Source organism: Macaca mulatta, chromosome 7 (genome assembly GCF_049350105.2).
Source record: "Macaca mulatta isolate MMU2019108-1 chromosome 7, T2T-MMU8v2.0, whole genome shotgun sequence".
NCBI classification, from domain to species: domain Eukaryota; kingdom Metazoa; phylum Chordata; class Mammalia; order Primates; family Cercopithecidae; genus Macaca; species Macaca mulatta.
The window spans coordinates 177,094,239-177,110,446 of NC_133412.1; the positions used below are offsets into that span (position 1 = coordinate 177,094,239).

Sequence of the window (16,208 nt, forward strand, 5' to 3'; positions counted from 1 at the left end):
GTGTTAGCCAGGATGGTCTCGATCTCCTGACCTCGTGATCCGCCCGTCTCGGCCTCCCAAAGTGCTGGGATTACAGGCGTGAGCCACTGCGCCCGGCCGCCTGGCTAATTTTTGTATTTTTTAGTAGAGATGGGCTTTCACCATGTTGGCCAGGCTGATCTCGAACTCCTGACCTCAGGTGATCCATCTGCCTCAGCCTCCCACAGTGCTGGGATTATAGGCATGAGCCACTGCGCCCAGCCACACAAATGGTATTTTACCTTGGTATTTTTAGTGATTATTTATCAGTGATTCTTATCAGTTAATTTTGAGCCACATGGCAAGGAATTGGGGGAGAAAGAATGAAAAGGGGCTCCTTATCAGATTATACAGGTAACATTACATTAAGCCGTCAATCTGCATGTTTCTGAAATAGAATGGTTGAATTTGGGGTGGGCTGGAGTTAAAGTCAGGGACAGCACAAAAGTACTAAATCAAGAATTAGGAACCATATAAGATGACCTGCCAAATTCATTCATATATTTACCCTTTCATTCATTTCGAGCCCCCTGCTTAGAGTTGGTGATTTACAGATCAGAGATGTAGTCCCTCCCACTAGGACACAGTCCACTGGACAGACTGAGGACCGCAGAGGGCACAGCAGCGTCTAGAATAGAGAGCTCTGGGAAGACATGGAGTGCGGGTTCCTGCGGGCCGCAGCCAGGGGATGCTGGGGATGGTTTCTCAGGGAAGGTTGGTGTTGGAACTGCACCTTGAATAATTGAGTTAAAAATGTCCTAGGCAGGGAGAGGTAGGGAATGCAGAAAGGAGTAGAGAGGCAGCTTACCTCCCTGCGGACCACATGTGTAAAGGCACAAAGCAGAGAGAACTCATCACTTGTTCAAGGTACTGAAGGAGGAGGTTAGTGTTCATTCATCCATCTGTGTGCCAGGCACCTTTTTAGATGCAGGGATTACACTGGTGAAGAAAAGAGACAAAGAATTTGCACTCTTGGGGCTTACATTGTAATAAAGAATATTCAAGGTAGTTCAGAGCAGTGATTCTTACAAAGAAAGAACAACCAGGTGATATGCCTGCGAGTTCACTAGGTGAGGTGGGGTGAGGGCTCCCTTAATTTGGTATAGGGAGGTCCCCTTTGAGGGGAACTGAAGAGAACCCTGAAGGATAAGTCATTGCTAGTGGGGAGGGCTAGGAGAAGAGCGTCCTGGGCAACTGGGACAGCTGTGGGCTCCTCCAGAACCTGGCAGTAAAACTCACATAGCCCTTACAAAGCCCATTTTCCTTATCTTCAAAATGTGCCTAATATGTACATTTGTACACAGTACAATAAATGTACATAAAATGTACCTACCGTGAAGGATTACTGCAATAATTAATGCAGCTAAAGAAAATGAGCACAGTTCCCTCCCTCCCCTCATAAATAAGAATTTGAGGCCGGGCGCGGTGGCTCAAGCCTGTAATCCCAGCACTTTGGGAGGCCGAGACGGGCGGATCATGAGGTCAGGAGATCGAGACCATCCTGGCTAACACGGTGAAACCCCGTCTCTACTAAGAAATACAAAAAATAGCTGGGCGAGGTGGCAGCGCCTGTAGTCCCAGCTACTCGGGAGGCTGAGGCCGGAGAATGGCGTGAACCCGGGAGGCGGAGCTTGCAGTGAGCTGAGATCCGGCCACTGCACTCCAGCCTGGGCGACAGCGCGAGACTCCGTCTCAAAAAAAAAAAAAAAAAAAAAAAGAATTTGATAAATTCTGGTAATTTTGTTATTACATGGTGTGGGGAGCCAGTTAAGGATTTAAATCTGAAAGTGTAGCACAGTCGTGCTTATGTTGAGGAAGATCATAATGTGACAGTAGGGTGGAGAATGGATTGGATGGGAGCAGAACAAGTGTCTCTAATACACTGTTTTTTATTCCCAGGTTTTGGGGAAGGATCACCCCGATGTTGCCAAGCAGTTAAATAACTTGGCCTTACTGTGCCAGAACCAGGGCAAGTATGAAGAAGTAGAATATTATTATCAAAGAGCCCTCGAGATCTACCAGACAAAACTGGGACCTGATGACCCCAACGTGGCTAAGACAAAAAATAACCTGGTGTGTTGACTGGCATAGCATTAGGGAGGTGGCCAGGAGTGCTTTCTTCCCAAGCCCAAATACTTCTTTAACTGTAGGTTAAAATTATGCTTTATTTACATCTGAAAGATAAGAAATATTTTATTTTATTTTAAGGCATCCTGCTATCTGAAACAAGGAAAGTTCAAGCAAGCAGAAACACTGTACAAAGAGATTCTCACTCGTGCACATGAAAGGGAGTTTGGTTCTGTAGATGGTAAGAAATATACTCCTGTCTCAAATGAATTTCATTGTATAATGACTAATAATATACTAATAGTATTAGTTACTGTTTATTAAGCACTTAACTGTGTACATTATTAAGCTAAATAGTTTAAATGTGTGATTTTACTTGACTTTCACAGCAGTCCTGTGCAGCGGGTCAAACATTACCCCATTTTAAAAGCAAAGATACCACAGGCCAGGTGCGGTGGCTCATGCCTGTAATCCCAGCACTTTGGGAGGCCGAGGCAGGCGGATCACGAGGTCAGGAAATCGAGACCATCCTGGCCAACATCGCGAAACCCCGTCTGTACTAAAAATACAAAAAATTAGCTGGGCGTGGTGGTGGGTGCCTGTACTATAGTCCCAGCTACTCAGGAGGCTGAGGCAGGAGAATGGCATGAACCCGGGAGGCGGAGCTTGCAGTGAGCCAAGATCGCACCACTGCACTCCAGCCTGGGCAACAGAGCGAGACTCCGTCTCAAAAAAAAAAAAAAAAGCAGCAGCAGCAAGGACGCCACAGACTAAGTGACTTGCATGAGGCCTTGTAACTGAGAAGCAGTTAGACTGGGATTGCAGTGCCCAGAGCCCATATCATGTCCTCATTGCAGAGACTTACACAATTCACACAGAAATGGAGACGGGAGCATCACCCACATCCATCTTCACGTCCTCACTGCAGAGACCTACCCAATTCATGCAGAAATGGAAAGAAGAGAATCACCCAAATCCATCTTTTCACATTTTTAATGTCTTTCCTTCCTTCTGTGCCTTTGGTTTACAGATTTCAAACCATACCGTCCATATCATCATGTATACTGCTTATTTTCTTTATATTTTTAGTGTGAGTACCTTTCAGTCATAAAAATATTTTCATAAACATGATTTTTAAGATGGCTTTTTCCCCCATGGCATGGGTCTGTTGGTTGTCTAGAAACTTGGGTGAGTGTTCCGAGAAGATGACTTAAAATGATTATTGATTTGTATGCTTTCTTTCTTTCCTTCTTTTTCTTTCTTTTTTTTTTTTTTTTGAGGCGGAATTTCGCTCTTGTTGCCCAGGCTGGAGTGCAATGGCATGATCCTGGCTGACTGCAACCTCCGCCTCCTGGATTCAAGTGATTCTCCTGCCTCAGCCTCCCGAGTAGCCGGGATTACAGGCGCACATCACCACACCTGGCTAATTTTTGTATTTTTAGTAGAGACAAGTTTCACCATGTTAGGCTGGTCTCGAACTCTTGACCTCAGGTGATCCTCCTGCCTCAGTCCCCCAAAGTGCTGGGATTACAGGTGTGAGCCACTGCGCCCAGCCTTGATTTATATCTTTTCTACTTTTGCTACCAACATCTTACTACTTTTTCTTAGACTATTGTTTAATGCTTTTGTTTAGCGCTCACATTCTGAATACTCCCTTGTGCTACTTGAGCAGCTAACATTTTAGCGGTTACATTACAGGGTCCTAGCATTTGTTGGGGTGTCTTGACAGTTGATCACCTGTTTCAGAACATTGATTCTGCACCCTGTGTCTTAACCTGTTGCTTGGTGTCCAGCTCTGTCTTCCATAGACTTTTTCCTGCAGTGTGAACTTAATCTGTCCATGCTGTAAGTAGTAGTATCTAACAAGGATCGTATAAAAAAGAAAACAGGCTGGGCGTGGTGGCTCACGCCTGTAATCCTAACACTTAGGGAGGCTGAGGCAGGTGGATCACTTGAAGTCAGGAGTTTGAGACCAGCCTGGCCAACATGGCGAAACCCCATCTCTACTAAAAATACAAAAAAATTAGCTGGGCGTGGTGGCGGGCGCCTATAATCCCAGCTACTTCAGAGGCTGAGGCAGGAGAGTCGCTTGAACCCAGGAGGTGGAGGTTGCAGTGAGGCGAGAGCACACCACTGCACTCCAGCCTGGGCAACAGAGTGAGACTCCATCTTAAAAAAAAACAAAACAAAAAAAAAGCAGCCACCGAGGCTTAATGACTTCTGTTTTACTTAGCAGGCTCTGTTATCCTTCATTTGTAGTACAAGTTAAGTATCCATTACCCAAAGTGCTCCAACATTTGAAACTTTTCGAGTGCTGACTTGACCCTCAAAGGAAATTCCCCTTAGAGCAGTTCAGATTTTGGAGTTTTGAATTAGCGATGCTCAACCTGTATGCTGTGTTTTCTTCCCTAGATGAAAATAAACCCATATGGATGCATGCTGAAGAAAGAGAAGAATGCAAAGTAAGAATGTATTATTTTGAGATTTTCTAAATTGTATATCCTGCATTCAGGATAATTATTCATTTGAAATTATTTGTTGTAATTTAGGGAAAGCAAAAGGATGGGACGTCTTTTGGAGAGTATGGCGGCTGGTACAAAGCCTGCAAAGTTGATAGGTATGTCTGGAATCGCGTTTGGCTGGAAAAACTGAAAAGCAGGGGGAAGGTAATTGTGTTCTACAGGGCAGCTTATAAATGACCGATGTATAGTGTTCCTTAAGTGCACAGTCCCATGTTTTCCCCAAATTCCAATGTAAAAAACCCCACTAACTTTGTAAATGAGATCATTTACATGTATAAAACCCACCATCATATTAGGCTGGTGCAAAGGTAATTGCCTTACTTTTACATTTAATGGTAGAAACCATACAGCAAATTCATGACAAGCGTGCCAGCGGGCCTGGGAAGGCCAGCCCCTCACACACAGCACTGGAGACACAGATCCACACACGCTTCTTTTCCTCATGGCCCATGGGGCCTTGTCCTCTGTAGAGGGAAGTGTAGGCCCCTCCATGGCCAGCCCTAGAGCCTTGCCTCTTGGGCCTGAGCCTGTGCCGACTGCCGTCTGTGATGGCTGCCGTACCTGGGTCCAGGTGGCCCACCTGTTTTACTGCCTTTCCGCTCTTTTTTTTTTTTTTTTTGAGACGGAGTTTCGTTGTTGTCACCCAGGCTGGAGTGCAATGGCGCGATCTTGGCTTACTGCAATCTCCACCTCCCAGGTTCAAGCGATTCTCCTGCCTCAGCCTCCTGAGTAGCTGGGACTACAGGCGCCTTCCACCATGCCCGGCTAATTTTTGTATTTTTAGTAGGGACAGAGTTTCACCATGTTGGCCAGGGTGGTTTTGAACTCCTGACCTCAGGTGATCCACCCACCTTGGCCTCCCAGAGTGCTGGGATTATAGGCGTGAGCCACCGTGTCTTTCCACTCTTAACTTTCCTCATCCTTTGAGACTCAGCCTACCATTCATCTATTTTCAGAAAACTCTCGGAACCCTCTCCAGGGCTCCCATAACACTTACCATAGATTACTTGTTTCAGAGACATAGAAAATAGCTTATTTCTGTACCCAAAATGCCTATTGTAAGAAAGTGAACAGAAATCTCTCGAAGTACTTATCTATGCTAAAATGAATCTAGGTTTATTTATAATTTTTTTTAATAAGTCTGCTCTATCAAGAATGCAGAAACATCAAGCCTAATTATACAGTTTGAAAAATAAAAAAGAACACAGAAACACAGCCGTCCTCTCGGCCATCTGCTTATTGCTTCCCTGGTACATGAAGCATTTATCCTCTGCCCTCACACCCCACTGATAGGGAGGGTCTGCTTTGCTCTCTTCTCCCCTGTACTTGAGGGAGACGGGAGCACGTGAGCAGCACCATGCAGAGCACTGTTTGTCATTATTGCCAGTGCGGACCAAGGTGTCTCCAGGGAAAGCATGCTGATCACCACACAGACCTGGCCCAGAAGTTTCTGTTGACAGAGTGGCCAGTGGTCTGTGAGAGCCGCCTCAGCCTGGATGGGGTATGGTGTTAGCCTGGCCTGAGGGGGCTGTGTACAGGAAGGGCCAGGGTCATAGGAGGCAGAGCTACTTGAGAAGGAAGAACTCTTCATAATTTTACAGTTTCAAAAAAGTACAAGAGAAAGTTAAAATATAGTCAAGCCAAAACATAAATCTGTCAGTCCTTTAGATTATGTGCTGTTGATAGTGGTTGTTCACAGCTTATATGTCACAGTTCTATATGTCATGTGCTTTCTTACAGTCCAACTGTTACAACCACTCTAAAAAACCTTGGGGCACTTTACAGACGTCAAGGCAAATTTGAAGCTGCAGAAACATTAGAAGAAGCTGCCATGAGGTCTCGTAAACAGGTCAGTCATACTTCTGTCCTTAACCGGCCCTTGGGAACTTTGAATTTAATGGTTCTCTTTTACATGACTTTTGTTGAAAACTTGATTTAGAAATAGAAAATGTTGATTATTTTAGTTTGAACAAATAAAGTTATATTGTTTAAAAGAGCGTGAAGCCGGGCACAGTGGTTCACACCTGTAATCCCAGCACTTTGGGAGGCCAACGTGGGCAGATCACCTGAGGTCAGGAGTTCGAGACCAGCCTGGCCAACATGGTGAAACCCTGTCTCTACTAAAAATATAAAAATTAGCCTGGCGTGGTGTGGCACATGCCTGTAATCCTGTAATCCCAGCTACTCGGGAGGCTGAGACAGCAGAATCGCTTGAACCTGGGAGGTGGAGGCTGCAGTGAGCCGAGATCACGCCACTGCACTCCAGCCGCCTGGGTGACAGAATGAGACTCCGTCTCAATTGAAAAAAAAAACAAAAAAAAGCAAAAAAACCCAAAAAAAAAACCAAAGGCGTGAGACTGGGCGCAGTGGCTCACACCTGAATCCCAGCACTTTGGGGAGGCCAACGTGGGCAGATCACCGGTGGTCAGGAGTTTGAGACCAGCCTGGCTAGCATGGCAAAACCCCATCTCTACTAAAAATACAGTGCAGTGGCACAAGCCTGTAGTCCCAGCTACTCGAGAGGCTGAGGCAGGAGAGTTGCTTGAACTCAGGAGGCAGACGTTGCAGTGAGCCAAGATCACGCCACTGCACTCCAGCCTGGGCAACAGACCGAGACTCCGTCTCAAAAAGTAAATTAAATTAAAATAAAATAAAATAACATGAATATGACCCCAAAAGCATGAACAGCAAAATAAAAACTAGGTAACTAGATCTGTTGGATTCACCAAAGTTAAAAACTATTGTGCATCTAAGGACATCATCAAGAAAGTGAAAGGGGCTGGGCGTGGTGGTGAGCACCTGTAATTCCTGCACTTTGGCAGGCTGAGGTGGGGGGAATCCCTTGAGCTCAGGAGTTCGAAACCAACCTGGGCAACATAGTGATACTATGTCTCTACAAAAATTTTTTTAAAAAATTAGCCAAGTGTGTTGGCCCATGCCTGTGGTCCCAGCTATTTGGTAGTCTGAGGTGGGAGGATCGCTTGAACCCGGGAGGTGGAGGTTACAGTGAGCTTAGATGATACCACTGCACTCCAGTCTGGGCAAAGAGAGAGACCCTGTCTCAAAGGAAAAAAAGAAAAAGAAAAAGTGAAAGGACACCCATGCAATGGGGGAATATATTTGCAAATGATGTATCTCATAAGGTTTTGGTATCCAGAAAAAAAGGCAACCCAATTAAAAAATGAGCACAGGACCTGAATAGACATTTTACTGAAGATGATAGACAGATGGTCAACAATCACATGAAAAGACACTCAACATCTTTAGTCATTATAGAAATAGTAACTGAAGTCACAGCGAGATACTACCTCATCCCCACTAGACTGGCTATAATAAAAAAGAGAACAAATGGAAAATAACAGGTGTTGGTGAAGATGCGGAGAGGCTGGAACCCTCATGTCTTCTTGCTGGTGGGAATGTAAAATGGTGCAGGCACTGGAGAAGTTTGATGGCTTATCTAAAAGTTAAACTTAGAAAACCACATGGCCCAGCCGTTCCAGTCCTAGATACAGACCCAGAATGATTGAACATGGACACACACCCTGTGCAACCCAAGCCCCGTCACTGTTCCCCTAAGGGGTCCTTTGTGTTTCTCTCCAGTTTCTCGCCTCCACCCTCACCCGCTCCAAGGAACCACTGTTCCAGTTTTTTTCCCTCCAGTGATTAAGAACTGGTATTTTGTTTTCTAGCCAAATATCTCAGAAATACTTAAGAAAATCTGAAGTGCTAATGGGTCCAACCATTTTCCCTTGCCTGGCTCACAGGGTCTTGACAATGTTCACAAACAGAGGGTGGCGGAAGTGCTCAATGACCCTGAGAACATGGAGAAGCGCAGGAGCCGTGAGAGCCTCAACGTGGACGTGGTCAAGTACGAGAGTGGCCCTGACGGAGGGGAGGAAGTGAGTATGAGCGTAGAGTGGAACGGGGTAAGTACAGTACACAGCGGGCACGTGCTCCGGGAGGCGCCCCCAAGTGGCGCTTGCCAGGCCTTCCTCCTGTCTCATGTGCTAGACCTTCTGCTTTTGTCAAATTAAGTGCCAATTAAGCTTTCTGTAAGTTCTTTACTTCTGCTAATACTTAAGTCTGTTATTTGTTTAAAGTGGTAATTTTCTTCTCAGGAATCCATGAAAGCTGTTTGGCTTAACTTTGAGCACTTAAATGCTGATTGAGTGTCCTGGCTATTTAAAGCATGATCCCTCTCTGGTTTCATTTTAATATCAGGATCAGTGTGGCAGGTAACTAACTCGCTTCTTTAACTCACCCATTTCATTGCTAACTCCAGTGCTCCTAACTTCACTGACCAGGCTGCTCTAGATTTTGTTAGAATGAGTTGAAATGCTTTAAAGGGAGATGCTGTGTAAGTAGAATTTGTTTTTAGAAAACGGGTCAGAACCAAGAGCTTAGGTAGCTGCTCTCTTGATGTCCTGCGCGTCCTGCATTTCACCTGAGAGGGTGTCCAGATCTTTGGGGCTCTTCATGGTTGCCAGCCCCCATGTGCCTGAGAGGCTGCACAGGCCCCTCTAGGTTTTACTGGTTTGCCCCTGGAAATTCCTCACCACTGCTGTTTATCCAGTGGCTGCCAAAGACCGTGTGGCCTTCTGGACATTTTTTCTCCAGTGAATTTTTTAGCACATGGATTTTTTTTTTAATACACAAGCTGGTGTCTTTGGTATTTTGCTTTTGTCAGGGAGAGTTGAAGGCGGCATTTGACTCATCTAGGGGCACAGTTGGTTTTTTGAAGTTGCCATAGTGCAGTTTGATTAGTTATAATTCTACACATGTTCTGCCAAATTGTAGTTTTGGGCCTTCTTATAATGTAAATCCTTTTATTATTTAAGGATTTTCTATAGCTATAGCAATTTGGTAGGAGCTAGCATTCTAAATAAATATTTTATAAAAAATGTTAGTAGCAAAATTTGAGGGAGAACATTCTCTTTGACTGTCTTTATCTGGCAGCTTTCTTGCTTTGGTTTTTTTTCTGTGCCAAGACAACCAATCAGCATCAGCTTTGCCCACTCAGCCCCAGTGGGGCAGTAGTCTAAAACTGAAATCCTGGCCCGCAGGCCTCCCTGTCGCCCGCATTCTGTCAGAACTGTGTACTGTACTCTTCTCTTGGTTGCTGTCATACCTGCATGCTTCGTATAGAAGGGAAGTCCTTTATCTAGGCTCTAGGAGCCAGGGTGCAGATTGTGATACTCTTGAATGAAGTTCTGGAGGAGGTTTCTCTTGAGACAGTATTTCTAGGTCCATGTTGACATGAAATCATCTGATGATAAAATTGTGACAATTCAGAGCTCTGTTACCATCTTAAAGATGGAGAGGAAGGAGAACTGCTCGTGTGCACTGCAGCGGGTTCATGTGCAGGTGTCCTCGTCACGTGTCCACTGCAGCGGGTTCGAGTGCAGGTGTCCCCGTCAGGCCCGCGGGCTGGAAGTGTCGCTGCTGTGGATGAAGCAGCTGCCCCTCCGCGTGCCTGCTGATTTCCTCCCTCCACGCTTCCTTTCTCACTCTGGACACCTGATTACATACACGCTTCCTTTCTCACTCTGGACACCTGATTACATACACGCTTCCTTTCTCACTCTGGACACCTGATTACATAGGCTGTGCGCAGGCTGTGTTTCCGGTGTGTCCCTTTCGTGAGCAATATACTTGGTAGCTCTGCAGCTTCGATGGAATTCATCCCAGGATGCGTTGGCTATGGGTGATCTACCAAAACAATCTGAGTTTTAAATTGTCCAGTGCAGTGGTTCCTAAACTCATTTTGCGCATGGAGGCAGCCCCGTCTTCAGATGGAGTCTTAGATAAAGTGAGTGAATTCACTGGGCGGGCCGGCTGAGGCTGCCTCAGAGTCTTCACAGGAAGACCTTGGCCCCCAACCCGATCTCCCCACAACTCTTAAGGTTCTGAGAAGGCAGAATGCTGAACTCGACCAACTTGTGATTTTCTTTTCTTCCTCCAGAGACAGAGTCTCGCTCTGTTGCCCAGGCTGGAGTGCAGTGGTGCTGTCTTGGCTCACTGCAACCTCTGCCTCCTGGTTCAAGCAATTCTCTTGCTTCAGCCTCCTGAGTAGCTCGAATTACAGGCGTACGCCACCATACCTGGCTAATTGTTTTATTTTTAGTAGAGACGGGGTTTCACCATGTTAGCCAGGCTGGTCTCTTAACTCCTGACCTCGTGATCTGCCTGCCTCGGCCTCCCAAAGTGCTAGGGTTATAGGCATAAACCACTGACTTATTTTTTAAAAGGTAGTGAGGGCAATATGCACACAGGTATTAATTTTTAGTCAACTTTATTGAGGGATAATTAGAGACAATAAAAGGGGCCCATATTAAATGTTGTTTGATTTAGATATTAACACAGTGCAGGTCAGCACATTAGTTTGTCTTTATATGGATGTTAGAACAAAGTTTATCATGCTGTTTCTGTTTAAGTGAAGATTTCCCTGAGATTGCACAGCAAACTGTTACCACTGTAGTCACTTATTTGTGTACGTCAAGATTTTTTTCAGTATTATGCAATTAAGTTAAAATAGACAAATACATCAGGTGTTGTGGTAAATGTTAAGGCTATACCTTGCCGGGCACGGTGGCTCACACCTGTAATCCCAGCACTTTGGGAGGCTGAGGTGGGTGGTCAGGAGATCGAGACTATCCTGGCTAACAAGGTGAAACCCCGTCTCTACTAAAAATACAAAAAATTAGCCAGGTGTGGTGGCGGGTGCCTGTGGTCCCAACTACTCGGGAGGCTGAGGCAGAAGAATGGCGTGAACCCGGGAGGCGGAGCTTACAGTGAGCTGAGATTGCGCCACTGCACTCCAGCCTGGGTGACAGAGCAAGACTCCATCTCAAAAAAAAAAAAAAGACTATACCTGTGGCCGGGTGCCGTGGCTCATGCCTGTAATCCCACCACTTTGGGAGGCCAGGGCTGGTGGATCGCTTGAGTTCAGTAGTTTGAGACCAGCCTGGCCAACATGGGGAGACTCTGTCTCTACTAAAAATGCAAAAATTAGCCAGGCATGGTAGCAGGCGCCTGTAATCCCAGCTACTTGGGAGGCTGAGGCAGGGGAATTGAACCCTGGAGGCAGAGGTTGCAGTGAACCGAGATCGCGCCACTGCACTCCAGCCTGGGTGACAGAGCAAGACTGTCTCAAAAAAAACAACTATCCCTGTTACCTATAACTTCAGATTTCAAATTTTTGGATTTTATAAAGGTAGCTTTATTGTTCTGGTTTCGTTTATTAGAATAACTTGTTATATATTTATAGTGAGAAAATGTGATTTCAATTTCTCATATATATATATATATGAGACGGAGGTCACCCAGGCTGGAGTTAAGTGACGCAATCTCTGCTCACTGCTTTCCGGGTTCCGGAGATTCTCCTGCATCAGCCTAAAAGGCATTTTAATGCTTTTTAAAAGGTTGAAAACTACTACCATAGGGAAAAACATTGTGCTCCCTGTTGGGAAGTCATAGCTTCAGCAGAAGTGACTGCCAGGAATGAATGTGACAGCTTTTGATTAAGTTATAATAACCACATACACCAGATATTGGGATCAGTTTTTCAAAATATTCATAAGTAACATTTAAAACAGAGTTATGTGGTCAAAGAAAGGACAAACTGATTAATGATAATCGTCCCCTGTGGGTCCTGGGCGTTGGTGTCACACACAACTGAGAAGGAAAGCAGGTGGTGACAGATGCTGGTAATGTGCAGGGAGTGTCTGGATCGAGGTCTCGACCTGGTGGGTGGTTTGTCCAGGGAAGGACAGTTCTCTCCTTTAGGTACACACTGTAGGGACTGTGATTAAACTACTTGACAGCGGTACTTCTGTGACCTCGTTTCGTGTGACACATGCAGATCTGGAAGCCGCTGTCACCGTGAGCCTCAGTTGGCTCTCTCTCATGGTCTTGCCTCTGAAAGTGCAGCTGCTTTGTGCACACAAATCCTTTTCTGGATAAAACTGGTGCACTTACAACTGCTGTCTGTGTGGCTTCATGTTCATGGTGTGATGTGCATGTGTCAGCCACTAGCACCAGGTCCCTGTTGGAATGTGGGAGTCCCTCGGGCTGTTTCATCATTACCCAGTTGTCTTTACGGTGGTCCCATGAGACACACAGAGCCACCCCAGGTGGAGCCTGAGGAGACACATACAGCCACCCCAGGTGGAGCCTGAGGAGACACACACAGCCACCCCAGGTGGAGCCTGAGGAGACACACACAGCCACCCCAGGTGGAGCCTGAGGTCCGCCTCCCAGCTGCACCACCTTTGTCTGTCTGCAGGTCACCAGCTCTGCTGGGGCCTTTTGAAGCAGCCTCTCTCCGTCTTGCCATTCTTTTCGCACTGCTCCCATGTTAAGATTTCTACACGTTTCAAATACACTAAATTCTTACCTAGGATTATTGGGGAATGGAATATATTGTTAGAAATAAATGAATTTTTATTTTTTAAAAATTACACTAAGGGCTGGGCACGGTGGTTCATGCCTGTAATCCCAGGGCTTTGGGAGGCCGAGGCAGGCGGATCACTTGAGGTCAGGAGTTCGAGACCAGCCTGGCCAACATGGTGAAAACTCCTCTGTACGAAAAAAACAAAAATCAGTCAGGCGTGGTCGCGCATGCCTGTAATCCCAGCTACTCAGGAGGCTGAGGCAGGAAATTGCTTGAACCCAGTAGGTGGAGGCTGCATTGAGCCAAGATCAGGCCACTGCACTCCAGCCTGGGCGACTGACTCAGAGTGGGGCAGACCCGCTCCATTGCCAACTCCAGGTGCTGATCTGGGTCTGCAGAGGCTCAGGGAGGAGGAGGCAGCTGGGCCGGACCCTAATTCTGGGACTCCTGGGCCCATTGCCCAGCTGTCAGTTGTCAGCTTGCTACTCCAGCAGCTGCAGAGTGGGGAGAGAGAGAGAGAGCATGAGTGAGCGTGTGTGTGTCACATGAAATACTTTTGAATCTGAGTGAAATGAATCTTCTGCGTTCTGCCAAGTATTTAGTTCAGGTGTATTATAATAACACTACTGTAGCGTAGCACTGAGTTTTGAAATGAACAGCAAGGGCTGCACTGTTGATGACGCTGTGTTAGCATTTTAGCATCCTTTTTCTAAAGAGCAGCAAAAACTTATGTTTTCTTGTCCTCCCAACATTTTTGAGGTGTTGGTAACAAGTGTTATTTTTCCATTTTAAAGATGAGAAAAATGAAGCTCGGGCTGGTTAAATGACTTGCTCAGCGTCCCATGGTGAGTCCGAGCGGGCGGGGCGCAGGCCCTGCCGTCTGGTGCTTCTGTCGAGACGTCGGCTTTCCAATCTGGCAGGACCCAGGACGCATTGCTGCCTGTGGAAATTAATTTTCTTTTGGATTATCAACTGCATGTTTAAAATGGGCTGTAGACTTTTAAAGTCCGTGGTTTCCTGAAGTTTCTGAAATGTCTAAAATGTGTTTTTAAGAGAATGAAAGTCATACCTGTAGCCTTTATTTTGGTCCCTATGTTTCTCATTGCATAATCTCCTTATGTACAGTTACTTGTAAAGCCTTTTACACTAAGTGTCAAGGAGATTTCTAATACATTGCCAATCTTTACTCTTAAAGTGTTGAAATTTACTTTGCTGACCATTGGGAATGGACCAGTCTGAATTCTATGAAATGCACCATGAGGCCCAGCACCTGCTTTATGCTGGGCTGGTAGAAGCAGGCAGAAGGTCATCCCAGTCCTAAAGCCACTCAGAAGGCTGCTGAGACTTGTGACCTAGAAATACTGTAAGCCAGGCTGCACCATGCAGAGCCTGCTGCCTTTCCTCGCCGCGGTTTCACGTGGGTTTTCTCTCTCCTTTCTGTCTGACAGGCCTAGCCGCCCGTGACTCTCACACTGTCTCCTGCATGACGGGTGGCGCCTCCCGCAGCTTCCCTTCTCTCTCCAGTGCTGCCCGCTGTGTCTAGCAGCCCCCTAGGATCTTGTCAGAGCTGCACCTCTCTGTGAACTGGCCATTCCTTTCGGTGCTGCTGTCCTTTTTGGGGGGTTCCTGATTTCTGTATACATGTAGCTTTGCCAGATATGTACTTAGTAATATAAATTGTATTAATAAAATTCATTTACTGTGTAATACACGAGTTTAAAAATTAAGAGCGATTAGCTGTTCACTCTGATAACAGGTAGTTAAGTGTCACACAAGGTGTTGTTGCAATGGCATGACGGTGACCTGTTGACGTAACTAAGCCTTAGAGCAAGGCATGTGCCGCACGTGCCCCATGGTACTTAGAGCCCTGGGGTTCCTGCTTGGACTCCGGGTCTCCCTAGGATACGCCCCAGTAGCATTTGCTGTGTAGTCTGTGTGTGGAATTCGGGCATTCTGCTTTTCTCTACTAATCTTGAAGTGCTCAGTGATTTGTGTATTTGTGTCTTTCTAACTTCTAATAAACTCACTCCGACTGACCTGTGTCTTGGTGTCTGTCTGCTTGGTAGAACTTCTCTCACTCTTTATCCATGAAACACCACATGGCAGAGCTGCTGGGGTCATGGGGTGATAGTTCATCTCACCAAGGAATTCCTTCCAAGAAGAAGTGCTGCTGTCTGCACATTTTCTTCACTGTGTTTTTTATTTTCATGTTCAGATTCTGCCAAGTATTTCACTTATTAATACCTGAATCAATTAAGATGAGAGCTGGGCACTCTCCTCCCTACAAGGTTGTCTGAGGATTTTTAGTTAATTGTATAGAATGAGCATTTTATTTAATTTTCCAGCCACCTTTATAGTTAACATTTAAGGAAACTGTTCTGTAAAATTTACTGAAGGAAACAGCACCTCCAACTATTGCATTTAGACGAAACTGTTAAAAGGAAGAGCCTCTGTCAGATCCAAATGGTTTGGGTCCTCTACTGTGTTACTTGGACCAGATGCTTACATATCTGTTAAATGTGGAAGTCGATTTTGATAATATTCCTAGAAGCTGCTTTAATTTTCTTGAGACTGTGTGTCGGCTTTTGTCTCGGAATAGCAGTAGGATTCATATTGCTTTTGGGATGCGATCACTTTTGTTTGAATGAGCTTCCTTATGTCTAAAGGTTTTCATGATCATTGGATTATCTTTAATGAAATTAAAAGTGGATAATGTTTAGTTAAAAGTATGTTTACGTACATGGTAATTGGTGGTTTCTGCAAGACTGTCAGCAGTGAGCTGCTGGCGAGCAGGGTGACCGTGGTGGCGCTCTTATTTGCACCCAGTGTGGCTCTTGTGGGCGGGAGGGAGAACCACCTGCAGCTTCACATTTGTTCACGTTTTTTTCAGGATGGCACTGGATCTTTAAAACGCAGTGGTTCCTTTAGCAAACTCCGGGCTTCCATTAGACGCAGCAGTGAGAAGCTGGTTAGGAAGCTGAAGGGAGGAAGTTCACGAGAGAGTGAGCCAAAGAACCCCGGGTAACTATCTCTTCCAGCTCTCCGACTCCCGTGCACGCCGGCCCTGGGCCGCTTCTCTTCCTAGCGCAGCCTTCCTCACCCACAGACACAGGGAAGACACTCCAGTTGGTTCCCGCACTCTCACAATGGAAGGGTTTCATAGTTGCCACCTAGGTTTTTCCCAGGACAGGCTCAGAAATAATTGGGTA

At 45.9% G+C, this 16,208-nt stretch overlaps 1 protein-coding gene and 1 long non-coding RNA gene across 51 annotated transcripts in view; both read left to right on the forward strand.

The window, feature by feature from the left end:
* Window positions 1-16,208, forward strand: part of KLC1 (kinesin light chain 1) — a 73,823-nt gene that overhangs the window by 44,192 nt on the left and 13,423 nt on the right. For 10 of the 50 annotated variants that reach the window (XM_077941951.1, XM_077941946.1, XM_015144554.3 and 7 more), the window contains exons 8-14: window positions 1,918-2,091; window positions 2,227-2,326; window positions 4,498-4,547; window positions 4,635-4,702; window positions 6,348-6,456; window positions 8,372-8,533; window positions 15,890-16,020. In XM_077941951.1, the coding sequence (XP_077798077.1) occupies window positions 1,918-2,091; window positions 2,227-2,326; window positions 4,498-4,547; window positions 4,635-4,702; window positions 6,348-6,456; window positions 8,372-8,533; window positions 15,890-16,020 (794 nt within the window). Of the gene's footprint in view, window positions 1-1,917; window positions 2,092-2,226; window positions 2,327-4,497; window positions 4,548-4,634; window positions 4,703-6,347; window positions 6,457-8,371; window positions 8,843-13,793; window positions 13,845-14,447; window positions 15,036-15,889; window positions 16,021-16,208 lie in introns of those variants that run through there. The other 40 variants (XM_077941956.1, XM_077941955.1, XM_015144560.3 and 37 more) reach the window with 18 other exon arrangements.
* Window positions 9,102-11,900, forward strand: LOC144330434 (uncharacterized). The gene is made up of 2 exons (XR_013396612.1): window positions 9,102-10,601; window positions 11,695-11,900. It is a non-coding gene; the product is annotated as an uncharacterized LOC144330434 (long non-coding RNA).